Source organism: Hyposmocoma kahamanoa, unplaced genomic scaffold, assembly GCF_003589595.1.
Source record: "Hyposmocoma kahamanoa isolate Upper Pololo Valley unplaced genomic scaffold, ASM358959v1 64, whole genome shotgun sequence".
NCBI lineage: Eukaryota > Metazoa > Arthropoda > Insecta > Lepidoptera > Cosmopterigidae > Hyposmocoma > Hyposmocoma kahamanoa.
The window spans coordinates 4,444,100-4,461,536 of NW_020653852.1; the positions used below are offsets into that span (position 1 = coordinate 4,444,100).

Consider the following 17,437-nt stretch of genomic DNA (forward strand, 5'->3'; position numbering starts at 1 on the left):
TTTGGCGTTATTTCTGAATCGCGGTGTTAAGATTTTCCCTCAAATGGTGACTACTCGAACCCAATTTTGTTAATATGGAAGAGAAAGCTGAGAATACAGAGTGCTCAGTAAGGCAGCCAGGAGTTGAGTCCCTTCTTGGGAACTCCTACCTGGGTCTTCTGACATTTCGTACGCTCATATAGGGTGAAAAACCTCATCTCGCGGAACGGTTTCCAGGAGTCGAGTCCTTACTGGGAACAACTGCCCGAACCTTCCGCATATAGGGTGAAATTGTATTGGCGACATAGAAGGTGAAAATAAAAATCTTCTGAACAATTGGAGTTTCACTAGGCTTGTTTTGGTAACGTCATCCAACGGAAGAGAGAACCACATTCCCTTACAGTGCATATATTTTTGGTTATTTTAACCCTTCCAATTATTTTGATGATTACTGTGCAGTTAATTGAAAGACGATACAATTATTACTTAAAATTTTATTTACACAAAATACAATACTATAACACGAATTCATCATTAGTACGATCCACTTCTGTTGTGCATTAACAGTATCGAAGAGTAACTTTTTGTACTATTTATTTCGGATAATTCTTGTTCTTTCTTGCCATAATTTTTGCTGTCCTTGGGCAGGAAAATTGCAAGTATGGTTAAACCTGGAGAACAAAACAAGGCAAAAATAAGCATGTAGTAACTTGTCCAACTTTATTAAAATGTCGTTGTGTCAACGGTAATAATATCTTCCTATTTTGTTGTACCAGATATTTTAAAAGAATATAAATATTTCTTGCAAGAAAATACCATTGCACAATATACGTCCACACAAACGATAGACTACACCACATTATTTCAAAAAAGTGTACTACGCAATACCTACGATGGATAAATCGTTTATTAGTGTCTACAGACACAAATGCATAAAACAGAAAAATATGTAATATAATAAAAAAGGAAAATAACAGCAAAGTCGTAGCACTGTCTGACGCCCAGTTATATATAGTACGTATATAGTACGCCCAGTTGTATATAGTACGTGTGTAGCAGTGCAAAAATACCATAGTTCAGCGTCGGTGTTTACTCAGGAACCAACCGCTGATTTTTTACTATAACCTAGGGTGCCTCGGATACGATAACTAACTAGCTGAAGCCATTTACATGTTGTATAAATTAAACAAGTAACAATTTCGAAACTAAATAAATACGAAAGGTACATTACAAAACAATACAATACAAAATTATTTATTTTTTCCTCACAAAGCTACAGGACGTACATATATTAACAATAGGGTACTTAGATTAGTTATATTTGTCGGAGACTGGATCCTAAACTAGGTCTAGCCTGTTTGATAGGTCTACAGGCACCTCGCGTGTAGTACAACACATCAAGTGGATAATGGATAGACAAGAGAGACCACATTATATTATATTAACCTTAGGACCAAGTCCAAACTCTTGTTACCACGACTTCGTTCAACCAAGGCTAATGACTCGTTTATGGGGAACTGTATACATTTTTACAATATGATTCCGGAGCATATGTTAAGATTATTATTTCTTGAGTTTAAAAAGTAGGTACATTAAAAATTTAATTCAAAAGTCATATTACAAAATTGAATTCTATGTGTCAGACAAAGATGCATGGAAAGACGACATGGCTCCAGGTTCCACTCAAATTAGATTCAAAGTCAATTCCATAGCATTTAAGTTTTCAAAAGTAATGTTTTCACAAGTGTAAATTTACTCTACCTAAGTTATAACTTGGATCTTTTCAAGGCGAGAGTGAATAGGCATTATTTATATGTGCTCACTACAGCCCCCAGTGAATCCATACCGAAGTCCGGGTCCACCATAGCTTGGCCCGGACGCCCGCTGTATCCTGGTCTTGCCATCGAGCCCATAGTTTCTCCGGAATACCCTACCTCTCGGATCGGTAAATACGGACTTACGACAACAATGATATTGTAGGTTTTAGAAGCAGTAGAGTAGAAATTACATGGGCCTTGTCAACTTATGTCTCAGTGTGACGGGCGCAGTTGCTTCAGATCAGTCTTTGTAATTTAAAGCACTAAATGGTACTGCAACTGTAATGGACTGGCGTGCCACTTCTGATCTCATAAAAAAAGCACCATCATTAGGATTGACAGTTTGATTTCCCATGATTTAGTTTAAATCTTTATGTGAGGCGCAATGAGTAAATTCAAACAAACTTATGGATATGCAGGGATTTCCACATCAGACACCGCGCTTGTATGTTTCATTATAAAATATACTTACAGATCATCAACCCTGCCAAGGTATAGAATGGTACAATGCACCCAATATCTAGAAGTATAGGGAACATAACATTTGCTACCATTGATCCGATACGACCAGTCGTCAGTATTAATGACATTGTCAGTGTTCTGAAACACAACATCAATCAAAATATTCAGTCTACAATAAAAATGCAGTAAAGGTTTAAAAGAAACTATATATTTTTTAAAACTTCAGGTAAAGTCATAAATTGCCAATAACACAAGACAAAACTTATTGCTGTGGGCCTGTCTGGTTCTGCTCTGCCACACAACATTTTCAGTACTATTGTTCTCTAGTATACTTAAAAATAATTTCTTTTGAAATTACAATACGTTCTATAATCGAATCTACTTTTATTTAACTATCATTTGCCAGTTTATTCAATGCTACAAAATCATAATCGTGATTAAAGATCACGAATTGGTTCGAAACATGTCGAGCAAAAATTCGACTTAAATACGTGAGTTATGCGTTATTTCAGTTAATATTAAATTACGATAAATGAATTTTATTTGTACACCACTAAGGCGATTTTAAAATAAAATATAACTCAGTTTTTAAACAATGAACATATGAATCGTCATTTTATTTACCTTGTAGCAGTTGGAAATATTTCAATAGCAGTAGCCTGCAAAAGGCTTATAATGATTTGACTAATTGCCATATCAGCAGCAAATAATCCTACGACTTCAGTCCTTGAACTTGACCACCTCAACCATAAAGTAGCGGCTATGCTCAGTAAACCAGCTGATATAACCAAAAACTTCTTTCCAACTTTCCTTACCAGGATCCCGCTCAAAATGTATGGCATTATGGCAACACAACCCAAAATCATACTGTTTACATAGGTGTCCGTACCACTGCGAGTCTGAACAAACAAGATAAATTAATGAACTGAATGATTTCTTACTTGTTACAGGTTTCTTATCACGGTATCACATCTTTTTATTTATATCTGACCGGTTACACGCTCCAAGTCAAACCCAAGTCATTGAATCAACCCGTGATCTTGGAGCATGTAAGCGTGTAACCGATATTTCGGAACGGTTACACGCTTCAAGATAACCAGTTGACTAACCCGTCAATGAGTCAACCCCTAACCTTAGATAGATGATTAGAAGCCACACCGTGGTAACAAACGTGTACGGTATAGTATGACGTAACAGGCTAGTGTCCGCAACTCGACTGTTTAAAATCACGACACAAAATTTCATATGAACCAGCATCATTTCTTGACTTTACTTAAAAGTTCTCCGAGGAAATTAACTTTGACTTAACCTAACGTACCTTTTTTTTTTGACGGGGGGGAAATCTTTATGGATACCCCTGAGCCCAGGGAGACTCAGGGGTTATGTGGGGACTCTCCCTCCACACTGGAAGGTCTACCCCACTAAAACCCCCCCGGGTTTCCCTCTCGCCGGTTGAGTCGGCGCCGTGGGATCAGTGAACATTCACCACGACGCCGCCCGGCCGCCCTAGCTTACGCCAGGGCTCCCGCGCCAACGGAGGGGCGAGTCGGTTGTCCTCCGACCCAGACGAGTGAGGCCGTGCAATGCAGGCTCCGGAGTACCTGTCCAGAGCCCGCTGGTCTCACTAGGGGATCAGGCGAGCAGCGAACTGCCTTCGCCTTCTCCCCGTACGTCTGCGCCGGACGCGGACGAGGACGCGGCGGACGCGCACCCGCTCCGCGGCCTCCTTTTGCGACATAACCTCTGCGCAAAAGGAGGCCACCGCCTCCCAGGACTCCTCGCTATCGAGCATGGCGGCAACCACGCTCGGCAGCGAGAGGTCCTGCCCTACAGTCCCCGTCAGAGTGCGGCGCTGCTCATCCCACCGGCTACACACCTCTAGGGTGTGCTGCGCGGTGTCATCCGCAGCGCCGCACTCGTGGCACGACGGGGACGGTTCCCTCCTTGCCACCTTGTGCAGGTAGTGACCGAAGCAGCCATGCCCGGTCAGCACCTGCACAAGGTGGTACGACAGTGGCCCATGGGACCGGTTTACTCACTCTACGAGGACAGGGCGAATCGCCTCTATGGTACGAGCGCCATAGGGGGGATCCGCCAAGCCCTCTTTCCACCGGTCCCGCATGCGTTGCGCCGCGAGGCGGCGCTCCCGCTCCACCTCTTGGGAAGCGGGTCGCTCGCCTCGGTCCCTCATTCCCCGCCGGTAGGTACGGACCTCCGCCAGGACCTCGGCTTCGAGGTCCCACGGCGGAGTACCGGCGAGGACGCATGCGGCAGCGCAGGCCACCGTCCTGTACGCCCTGCACATTCGCAGGGCGACCACCCTCTGGGGCCTCCTCAGCAGCGCCTTCGTCGCCGCTGATATGGCCCCACTCCAAATGGGAGCCCCGTATAAGGCCATACTCCGAGTCACCCCGGCGTATAGCCTTCTGCATGGGGCTCCCGGCCTCCCGAGGAACCTAACGTACATGTGGTTGTGATCATACGCATACAACTTCGACTGTGTTATTTTTCCTCTTTAAGATCTTTGAGTGCAAAGACTGCCTTGATTTTGCTTTTGTTACTAACTTGATATTATTCATGTTGCTTAGATAATGTAAAACTATGAATAATATTTTCCATATTGGTTTTAGTACCAATTGAGTGGCGTAGTTATTTTATAATAATTTATGTAGTTTTCGTCCCACAATTTGCTAATGATTATTTCATATCTGTATGCAGTTTGAAATATTTCAATAGAGTCTCCTCCCGCTTTGTCCAATTGTGTGTTACTTACCGGTACACAAACTTCGTTAACTGTAACATTAACTCCTCTTGTATTTAAATCTTCCGTATATGCGTCTATTATTTCACAAAGATCAGACTTTCCGTCAATTCCAGCGTAATGCTCAACTACAGTTGACAACTGTGGGAACCATAGCCGGATTATGTTGAATCTGAAAGATGCTTTTCATTTCAGGCGGGTTTAAAGATGCTTCTATTTCCCTTTTTCAACATTAATAGTAATGTTAGATAACGTCTAAGAAAGAAGAAGGATGAACGAAATGCATAATAGTAAATCAATAATTAATTTACACCACATAATTGATATAAATATTGCTTTAAATTAAATAATACATTTCCCAATAAATGTTGGACGCATGTTGAACGTAATCACAACCATGAAGAAAGTTTATTAAAAATAGATGATATTGATGCTAAAAACAAGTTTCAATTTCCCGAATCTCATGATAACATTTTTTTTATAATATCAAGTGAAGGGATGAACAAGTCGTGCGCCTGATGGTAAGCTACACTTGTCCATAATAGTTGCAGTGCCACTTAGAGCTTTAAATCGCAAAGACTTAAGGGGCACCGCCACTGCGCCAGCCACTGAGACATAAGTTGATAAATCCCATGTGCCTGTAATTTCACCAACACCCTTACCCTTCACAACCGGAACACAATAATGCTGACATTGCTGCTTGGCAGCAGACGTAGGTAAGGTGACAGTACTTCCCTGGACGAACTCTTTCACAAGGAGCTCTACTGCCCTTAATGGTCCAAAAATTAACTTACATTTCCAAACAATACATTTTTTTATAGTTACAATTATTATTAGTTACAAAGACCAAACGCAAAGAAAAATTCTTTACATTTCACAGGCTGCAAGCAAACCTGCATCTGTTTGCCTAGAGCAATTGCTCTACCAACTGAGCTACAGTTCGAGTCAGCAGACCTTACAAATTCACCTGATTGAGTGAAGAAAAACTTTCATAGATTTCTCACAGATGGCGCTACGGCTACAGGTTCGAGTCCTGTCAGCAGAGCTAAGGAAGTTTTGTATTAATAATTTTAACAAACTTCCTTTTTCTTGTATTAAGTAGGCAGCAAATAAGCATACGGCGCCTGATCAAAGCGGTCACCATCGCCTAAGAACACCTGCAACACCAGAGACATTACGAGCGTGTTGCCAACCCTTTACGACCCTTTTCAAACCTCTTTTGAAGGATTCCATGCTGTGTAGGAACACGGGGAAACCCCGACAGGGAGTTTATTACACTACCTAATTGTACGTAGGAGGAAACTCCTCTGAAACCGCACAGTACGAGATCGACGCGGTTCCAGAGTGTGAGGATAGGAGACTCCATCCTCACACACTCTGGAATCGAGTATTAATTTCACAGAAATAATTATATCATGATAGTAAAACAACGTCATATCCAATATTTTCTATAGTTTCAGAAACAGATAGTCTAGAACATCAAACTACGAAATACCCGGCTCTCCTATCTTGTGATGACTTGAATACTTACAGAGTCATGATGAGGTAATTCATAACACAAATGAGTATCAAATAGGAGGACAATGGTTTCCTGAACATCGGCTTGATGTTATGCAGTCCATTGACAAGTTGTGAAGTAAACGTAGATTTTGGTGTAAATTCTGGTGCCACGTTAGCTGTATATATTTTGTCTTGCCATATGTTTGCGTGCTGAAAGAAATAAATCCAATAAAGCCTTGCTTTGAATTTTGAAGTTGAAAAAGAAGTACAGGTTTAATAAAAAATTGTGCGATTTATGAAAACGGCTTGTTAAAATTAAACTGTAAAGCATTGTAAGGAAATCAGGTCAGTAGTTTGTGTATACCTCTGCTAGGTAATAACGCGGTAAAACAAACTCAAAATATATAATTATGTATAAAAATATTGCTTCGTTTATTTAGTCGCAACAGAAAAAAAGAAAATTAGATTATAATAGGAGTAAGACGTCCACGAGGAAGACCACCTGCTCGGACCATATCATCGGGGTGACCGGAAGAATGTGGATGAAATTCGCACAGGACCCATATACCCAGTGGGTGTTAACAGGCTGAGATGAATGAATGATAATTCAAATTACAGAAAAGTGAGTATTATACGGGTGAATGTCGCAACGTCGCGGCATATTTGGGGTAAGTTTTTTTATAACATCAAGTGACGGGACGAACAAGTCGTGCGCCTGATGGTAAGCTAGCTACACGCCTGTCCATAACAGTTACAGTGCCACTAAGAGCTTTAAGTTGCAAAGATCTGAGGGGCACTACCACCGCGTCCGTCACCCTGAGACATAAGTTAACAAGTCCCAGCAAACCCTTAAACCCTTACCCTTCAAAACCGGAATACAGTAAGGCTAACATTACTGTTTGGCGGCAGAAATAGGTAAGGTGACAGTACCAGGTGGCGGAGCTCTACTGCTTCTAAACACATGCAAAATATACAAAATATAATTTTTCAGCGCAATAATGGTTAATCAGTGAAATCGGCGTATGGATTATTGACAATTTTAACAAACATTTAACAATCGATAGTGACATTTTATTGTATATATGTATATTTTTTTAATTTCGTCAATATTATTTATTGCTTGTACAAAATCAAATTGACTAACAATAACCACTTTATTAAAATTGTTGAAAGAGTCAGAATTAATGGAAATATTTCGCACAAGTTTAAAATCTTTGATTCATCTAAATTTAATAGTCAGAAAATAACTGGTAAAAGTTTAAATAATAATCTCAGTACAGAGTACTAAAAAAACCGACCTCAAAAGTAAGTGGAATTACGTCTATTTGCTAAGTTTTATTGAAATATCCCCTAGTTCGTCGCTATACAGGACTTGACACTGGAGATAATAAAAATAGGTTCTCACTACGACACTACTCAAAGTATATTGAGAGAAAAACGCCTTGGATTGGAGAAATAGCAAAATCAGCCATTTAAGTAATTGCTCCTAAATTAAAGTTAGGCGTCATTTATAAAAATGAATCTTCATGCGTGAACAGTCACCTTCGAGGTGGATTTTCTTCAAAATGAAATGGAACCACTATGGAAGTACCCCCTTTGCAACAAAAAAAGAATCATGAAAATCGGTTCACAAATACCGGAGTTATCGCGTAACATACATACAAAAAAAGAACATACAGACGAATTGAGTACCACCTTTGAAGTCGGTTAAAAATAATAACACATCATCAAACAAAATTTACCGAAAATGTCTCTATTGGCTTTCCAGTGTTCATTTTATAAACATTTTTTAGCGTTTCCCTGGCTTCGTTAAATCGATTTTGTGTGACTAAAAACTTTGGGCTTTCGGGAAATAGGCTGTATAATATACAAGTAGTCAAAGAGAATAGCGACATTATGAGTAGATAGTAGTTCCAGGTATGCAGAACTGTAAAAGAAAGGTAACCATGTTAAAAAACAAATATATGACTTTAATAAAAGCCATTACTACACATCGCTAATTATATATATAGTCCTATTCATTAGGTATTTTTTCTCATGAAATAGTTGCTAATATTCATGGGTAGAATGATCTTCTAAAATATCTTGACATACACATAAATTACAATGATTTAAATTTTCACAATTTTCGCAAATTATTTCAATTTCACATTGTAACTTACTTGCGTATAAGCTTATTTTATTTACTTCGACGTTTCGGACGTGTTGCACCAGAGATAGACATGCGCCCAGGTTTTTGTTAACGCCGAGTATAAATCGGTTTAAAACCCATTAACGCTCAAAATCGAGGGCAAAAACTATTTACAACTAATATTTATTGCTTTCTGATCTAGACGACTCGATTTACCTTTCCATTGAATCGGTTCACTTGAAAAGCGCATGGAAATAAATCGATACAAAAATCGTTAGATCGTATGCACTTGAATCGATCTTCATAAACGTAATGTACTAACTTAATAGTGAGAATCCACTGGATTGCAAGGTGGGTATTGTACAAAATTGTCTCTTTTTCGTCTAAAAACATTTTTTTACATCAATATTTGTTATAATGAAATGGGTTTTAACCCACTGCTCATCTCTGGTTGCAACGTCTATGGTCTCGAAGGGACCCAGGTGATGAGTTCCTACGAAACGTTCAGATAAATAAAATATATTTGTCATTAAGTCCCAATTTTCAAATTTTCTATATTATGCATTTATAACATTCATTAGCTGAGTTAGAAGAAAAAACAGATTAAACCAATAACTACGAGTGGTTTGAAAGAAAATTTCAAACACAATGTGGAGTTATGAACTACAAAATAATGGTACAATATGGTACTTGTAAATCAGTCAGATGCGCATTCATAACAATGTACTAACCGATAAATCCACTGAAGTAAGACGTTTCCCAGTCTTGTGTAAGAATAAGCCAGGACAATGCAGCCAAAATGACTTGTGACAAAGCCATAAATGATGATTGGAATAACAACACTCTATCTCTGACGTCACTATGGCAATATTCAGACGTAAGTATCACGCAAGGACTAAGAGCTGTTGCAAACCTGTAATCAATGCAATTCCTTTATTTATTGTTTCCAATACCTTAAATATTTACCGCAACAATAGCATATTTAAGACGATGTAAATGAAAAAGAGTGTAAGGTCGAGGACGTTGCCCTGAGATATACCGAATCAGAATTTTTCGTATTAGATTCAAAATGAATATAATGTATATATATTCAAAGTAGCTTCTAAGTTTATTTAAACGTGGTTGATATTTACAATAATATGTTATTATGAATAAAAAATTAAGTTTGATTAATCTTGTTTAGCAATGTAAAACATGACATTTTTAATGGAACTTCCGTTCTGAACATGGCGGTACTGTAATGACAAAAATTCTCAAGGCCAATCGTTCCACCAACAAATTCATCGTACTCTTTTACATTTTGATTAATTAACCCAATGTTTTATTAACATTTGTACCTATCTTAAACATCTGCGTTCTTAGTTTCATACTATCAAAATAGTCATAAAATTACGTAGAATTTATTTTAAAGTACACAATTGAAGTCCCACAGCTAAATATTTGACCGAAATAATATTTAGTTATTGGTATTGGCATCACGTAAATTATTTTTTAATGCAGTTGCTCAAAACGTGGTATTTTTCGTACTACAAATAGTGCCGAAAGTTGGATTATTCGCACTAGTGCATTTTACTATTCCATTTTTTTTTAAATTTACTGTTGTTTCAAGTCTTAAACATAGAACTAAAGAGGTTGTATATTTATTTAATATTTATGTGCTTTGTCATTCGTCATTATAACTTATATTTACTTACAAACATCTTATTTGTTTAAATTCCATAGGTGTTTTATAAAACAGCGGGTTACATTTAAAAATACCAAAATATTTTCCATAAAGATGGCTGATTGAGTATTAACAATGATCGGGGGTGAGTATTACGCGAGACCGTTGCGCGCCGCGCCATTAAAATAGTAATTTTAATATGGCTGAATACTGGCAACAGTTGCCATTGTACTCTGAATTTTTATCAGACAAAGAAATAAAATGATTTTTTTTTGCATACAGGTTTATTTTACTTTCAATGTAGTTTTTTCGCAAATGTATTAAAAAACGTCGTTTGATACACGTGCGGATTTGTCATTTTCCCATGCCTCGAGTCTTGAACCTCGCCTCTGGCTCGGGCCAAGAAGCCTCGAGACTCGGGAATAATGACTAACTTTCCGCACTTGTATCAAAAATAACTATTATCATACGCGAATGAAAATTCTCCAAATAAAAACAGTTACTTACAAAAGTCCTTCGAAAAATTTGCTGATTATTAACATCTCATACGTCTGACTGAAGGCTGATATCACATTAAAAAAGAAAATTCCAGCATGTCCACCGACTACAAATATTTTACGGCCAAACGCATCTGTTAGAAACCCAGCTATAACAGATGATATTAACATTCCTGAAAAGGAGTTATGAAATCTAGAGTAAGTTTGCTGAAGATGCCTTTACGAATAAGCAGAAAATATTTAACCCAAACTCGAGTAATCGTAGAGGGACCTCCCTCTGGAGTCCTTGAATAATTTTATTTTATTTATAGTATACGGTATACATATATTACACTTTGTATGTAGTATATTTTGACGAAACGGAAACACAAGAACATTCTTTTTTTTAATCGACTTCAAAAAAAAGAGGAGGTTCCCAATTCGACTCAGGCGAGTTGTAAACCGATATTAATGATTCTTTTTTTATAATTATTAATACAAAGACCGAACACTCAGAAAAAATTCCTTCGATCCGATCGGATTCGAACCGACGTCTTCTTGCATACCGTGTCAGACGCTATACCAACTAATAGATGGCGCTACGAAAAAGCCGTTGAAAAACCAAACACGACGCAAGCACATAGAAAAATTCGTGAGGTCCGTTGGTTCGTTCCGTGGCTTAGTTGGTATAGCATCTTGCACGGTATGCAAGAAGACGTCGGTTCGAATTCGACTGGATCGAAGGAATTTTTTCTCAGTGTTCGGTCTTTGTATTAATAATTATAACAAACTAGTGGAGTAATTTATTATATATGAATAATTTCAAGTGTAATGGTAGAAAATTAGGGGATAAATCAAGTTTATTGGATATCAACCACTTTCCGTTAATCGTTTTCAATAAAACTTGGCAAATATATGTAATTCCACTAACTTGTGAAGTTGGTTCTTTTTTATAAAAAAAAGTACAATTATTGCGTTTTCTTTTTAAGCCATCCGACAAGTATTACTCTAATGGTTATTATTTATAGTTTGAATAAATACGCTCTGCATATACCAATGTCTGGTCATAATTAAATATTGTACAGTCAACACGGCTTTAAACTCCAGTTTTAACTTCAACTCCTTGCCACTTATTATGAAAGCACTTCAAAGATGATGTTCAATATACCAGTTTAAACTATGAAACATTTCTAATAAGATCGAAAACGATGTTAAACTCGTCAAGTTTGATTCAAACGGTAAAGAAGATGCTTCACAATGATCTTATTGATAATATTCTAATTGTAGTCAATTTGCCGTGAGCATTTCTTGGTCCTAACTCGCTAAGGCAGCTGACATAGGTATGGTAAAAGAGGCCATATTTCACTTACCTATGAAAGGAGCTGCGTTAAGAATACCCTTTTGTAATAAATTCATATTTAGGTCGCATTCTGCGTTTGGTAAAATGTATGGCGTAGTACTAGTAACAAAGACGCCACAGGAATATGCAAATAATGATGCGAACAGAAGCTTTTTTTGAAACCAGCCAAAGCCGCATTCCTTTAATGCTGAATTTATTTCATGCATTGGCGTCGCAAAATTTGCCGTGATTTGATCGTGGTCTGTAAAAAAAAGAACCTTCATCATAGTAACTTAAATATGCAAATGAAAATAATAAACAATAACTATTAAAATTTTCAGATCAATTTTATTATTGCCTGAGAAAGCATCGAAGTCGAAACATTGAAACTGACCAAGACGATTGCGTCATATTTTCTTTTCTTATGTAAAGTAAGAGGTGAACAAGTTGATGAGCCACTTGATGGGAGGTGGGTCATCTGTGCTTAAGGTAAGTTATAACATTACTTGATAGGAGACTGGAAGGAGAGATATCTCATTACGCTGTCAGAGCACCTCCCTCCTGGGCATAATCTACCTTGGCGCCTTGGAAGTCTCTAAATAGACTGCGGACCCAAGTTCGGCCGAAGCAAGAAGAGCATGCACAGGTCAGGGTGTACCTCTAAAAGCGTATGTATTTAAGGTGTCTTGTCAACTTATGTCTCAGGGTGACAAGCGCAGTGGCAGTGCCTCTCAGATCTTTGCGATTTAAAGCTCTGAGTGGCATTATAACTGTTATTAACAGATGTATCGCTTGCCACCAGGTACACAACTTGTTCGTCCCATCTATTGGTATCATAAAAAATGTACAACCTCTTGTACTATATAGTAATTTGTACAGTTACCCGCGATATATAAACTTAGGAGAAGAACAGGGAGTGTGACCAAAGAACATGTCTATTGCCACGTTGAGACAACAGACGCTGATTCGAGTCTAACCGGATCGAAGGAATTTTCCTTCATGTTTGTTCGATCTTTGTTTCAATAATGATAATAAACCAGTGGAATATTTTCACCATGATATTCAATAATAACATTACATTGTCTCTCCCTAGACTATGGCACATCTTTTGTCTTGTCCTGCGCGTGCCTACACCTGCACACGCGAGGACCTTGTACAACGCCACTGATAATGCTGTGTCAGTTGCAGAGTACTGGTCATCATAAATACAAACATCAGAGACGCGCGAAAAAGATAACTTGATAGGCTTGATATTTCTCTTACAAGTTTTTATCTAATGTATACAAGTAATAATCGATTACTATACTTACGTGATTCAGCTAAAACTGTTTTGTTATTAACTATTACTCCGTTCATTTTAATTTTTGTATTCACTAAACAAAAAACCACAGATGTCTTTACATTTACAAAGTAACGAATGAACTGCTGTAAATGTAAATATATACTTCTTCTTCACATATACAATCTTTTTGGGCCAAATTATGTAAACAACGTGTGTGACGTGTCTAATGATATATTGCATTAATTTTAATGAATCTATCAATTAACGTGTTCTCAGTATTCAAGTTATAATAAATTAATATATAATTGCAGTATGTATATAGACTGGGTTATTTTAAAAGTAGTAACTATCTTGCAGGACTACATTGCTAACATTACCATCCATTTTTGTAGCAGTAGAGCTCCTTGTGAAAGAATTCGTCCAGGGCCACCAGAGCATAACTGCATTCCGGTTTTGAAGGGTAAGCATGCTGGTGAAATTACAGGCATATGGGACTAATAATAACAATAATGTATTTCTTATCTTCCACATTGAAACTGAAATATAAGTATATAAAATACAGTGTATCATATTTACCGTAGAAGGCTAGGTAAATCCTGTGTTATGAAACACCTGGTCTCAATTTGCGGATCAAATTTGAATTCAGGAAACACAACAAAAACTCTGTGATAAAGTTGAAACTGTTACAAAGATAGATAGAGTTAACATAATAAACAAAGAAAATAGCAAAATACAGCCAATCTTAAAAATGGCAAATGGTGATGTGGAAAGATGCGTGATGTACGAGGGTCATGCCAAAAACAATTAGATTTTCAAAAATTATGAAATTTATTCTTTATTACAGGTATCGATTTTTTCAAAGTATTCACCATGAACACGTATACACTTTTCCATTCGTCTAAACTTACTTGGAAAAAATATCTATGACCATTCTTCTTTAGACATCTCAGAAATCTCCAAGTTATAAGCAGCCAAGGCATCTTCTTTGCTTTCAAACCGCTCGCCTTTTAATTTTTCTTAAATTTTTGGAAAGAGGTACACAAGGACAAGGTCAGCTAGGCTAGGTCAGAGGATATCTTGCCTCACCCGCCATATGGCGGGTGAGCCAGGATAGATAAATTTTTTGAATGAAAATAGTCGAATGTTCTAGCAGAAATGTGCGGAACAGGACAACGCCGCTGTTGTTGATGCCAGAGGAGGTACCGAATTCCTGAGTTCGGTCGCTTGTCACACCAAGCTGACAACACTTTTGGGGCACAAACTTATATACCATTCGGAGTTAACTGTCCTTTGATCCTCTAGTACTGCAGTGGCAATGTGTCCCGTTATGCAGAAAAATGAGGCGACCATTGTTTCTGTGTGCTTCGTGTACGACGACATTTCGTTAGCGTCGGCTCATCTTCAAAGCACCACACAGTGGGCTGTCGCTTTGTTTCAGGATCACAGTTATGTGACCACGTTTTGTCACCTGTCAGTATATCATAAACGTTTTTTTTCTCGCCAGCGTCGAATTTGTCTATCATAAATTTGCACCAATCCACGCGACGTTCTTTCTGCTCATTGTTAAGTTTGTGCGGAACCCATCTCGAACAACGCTTATGGAGAGACAGTTGTCCGTGAATAATAGTTTGTAATGCTACTGATCCAATGCCCAGTTCTTACTCAAGCTCTCTAATGTACTTAGTCGATTTTCACGAATTACTTTTTTCGACAGCTTGAATGTGTTCTCGAGTAACCGCGGTTGGGGGTCGACCTGACTTCACCTCGTCTTCAAAGCTTCCCCGTCCTCTTTTAAATTCAGCAAACCAATTGAAAACTGTAGCTCGTGAACAAGCAGTATCACCAAAAGTTGTGGCTGAAAGTTCAAAACATTCTTGCGGATTTAAATCTTTTTTGTAGTCATAATAAATCATAACACGATAAATAACGTCGAGAGAGCTCCATTGTTGCGAACAAAATTCCCGCCAGATTGTCTGCGAAAAATAATAAAATTGATGAAAAAAAAAATTCGATTGGACACGTGTTCCATTTTCCAATGTATTAGCAAATAACCTGCCTTTACGACGTTATATAACTTGCCAGTACCAAACAAGTGATTAAAGAGTATCTAAGTTCTTTTAGCATGACCCTCGTATGTGCGTGTCTAGTCAACTTAGTGATGGGCGCAATGGTCCCGGAGTGACGGGCGCAATGGCAATACCCCTCAGATCTTCTCATGTAAAGCTCCTAGTGGAACTGGAACTGTTATGGACAGGCGTATCGCTTACCACCAGGCGCACGACTTGTTCGTCCCGTTACTTGGTATTAAAAAAATACAGCAAATTCTTTGTTAAAATAATTGTTTTAAATTTCGCAATAAAGCGTCCTTTCATTTGTTGTAGGCATGGTTTCACCTCATTCTAACCTAAAGGCATATGATAATGTATCCGAGAATGGAACGTCATCGACCAGAAAGTGTGTTTTCACTCTTGAAAAGGCCTATATCTCATCGTAATTAGGTTAAAAATATCAAAATTACTAATAAAGTTACAGAGGGGACGTAATAGAATTCGCTTGTTTTTGCTTCAAGGGCAGACAAGATTTAAATATAGTTCTGATAAATGTTTTCTTCAAGCCGGTTAAAATATTACCTTAAATTTACCTCAACTACTTCAAAAAGATTAAAGTTATTATATAAAATTTATTTCATATACTATATGACGATGAAACCTGCTGGTTCCTGGCCACTTACTTTTTAAATTTTGAATCATTCTCTAATTCTTTTTCTTCGTTATTCTTACTTCGGCCCTTCTGGGGTAAGTTTGTGACGATGCGACCTCCTTCCATTGTCATTCCGTTTTTTTCACCTTTTCTCTGGTTCTTGGCCACTTGTTTAAAATTTTTGAATCGTTATTTAATTCCGTTGTCCGTTATTCTCACTGTGTTTTCAATCCGTCGTCACTCTCTACTCAATCGTTGAAGCGAGCAACGCTGCTCGTCTAATTTCAATCCTTTTACCAGTTCCCAACCTAAATCATGTGCCAATTTTAATACCAATCTAACCTAGTAATATTGTATAACTCGGCCCTTTCGCGGTAAGTCTGTCTCACGTTTTTAGTACTTAAATAGGGAGTGTTTTGTAGCTTTGTAGCTGTTTTTTGTACTCTTTTCTTGTTACAGCCTTCCTTTTTTTCTTTCGACTTATTGAAATAAATTATGTGGACCAGAATATTCTATTTTATTGCCGTGATCCTGGTCACGGCACATTAATGGTTTACAACCTCTAGAAGTTCACTTACGTTTGCCTAATCTGTAAGGAGTGTATTTTATTCTGTACCGTTATTTTGCTTTGTTACAGCCTTTAATTTTCCTTTCTTCGTTTTCCTGTTGTTTACATATTCCTATTTTACAATAAATGATGAGGACTGAGTATTTCATTTGATTACTCAAAAGCGGGAAAAATTAATGGGAAACACATAAACACTTATTTATATTGACTCAATGTTTATTGAAGAGATTTCATCTTTGTAGTTGATCTTATTATTTTTTTTATATTATGTAGGCAGCAAACAAGCATGCGGCCCGCCTGATGGAAAGGGGTTACCGTCGTCTATGAACGCCTGCAACACCAGGGGCGTCATGACCGCGTTGACGACCCTTTAGGACCCTTCTCAAACCCCCTTTGAAGGAATCCATGCTGCATTCCTTCGGGAAAACTCCGACAGGGAGTTCATTCCACAAACTAATTATACGTAGGAGAAAGCTCTTCTGGAACCATACAGTACGAGATCGACTCGGTTTCAGAGTGTGAGGATGGACTCCCTGCCAGTGCGATGATAAAATGTTGCTGTTGGCATCATGTCAAACAGTTCTTCAGAACATTGGCCATTGTACAAGCGATAGAACAGGCATAGAGAGGCAAAGTCTCTTCTCCAAGACAGTGGTTCAATATCGTCTGTAAGCACAGGACTATTAACAATTCTCATAGCACGTCTTTGAACCACGTCAAATGGCCCAACCTGGCATCCAGGAGCTTCCGCCTAAAGAT

General features: G+C 38.0%; 1 protein-coding gene across 1 annotated transcript; it reads right to left on the bottom strand.

Moving 5' to 3' along the window:
• Positions 1 to 513: 513 nt before the first annotated feature.
• Positions 514 to 17,030, bottom strand: LOC113230821 (synaptic vesicle glycoprotein 2B-like). Its single transcript, XM_026464915.1, has 10 exons — positions 16,994 to 17,030; positions 12,160 to 12,390; positions 10,821 to 10,983; positions 9,382 to 9,563; positions 8,262 to 8,446; positions 6,551 to 6,729; positions 5,032 to 5,191; positions 2,883 to 3,157; positions 2,269 to 2,396; positions 514 to 650 (listed from the first exon to the last, which is right to left on the bottom strand). The coding sequence occupies exons 1-10, from the start codon at positions 17,028 to 17,030 to the stop codon at positions 514 to 516; spliced, it is 1,677 nt and encodes a 558-aa protein (XP_026320700.1).
• Between the last annotated feature and the right edge of the window lie 407 nt (positions 17,031 to 17,437).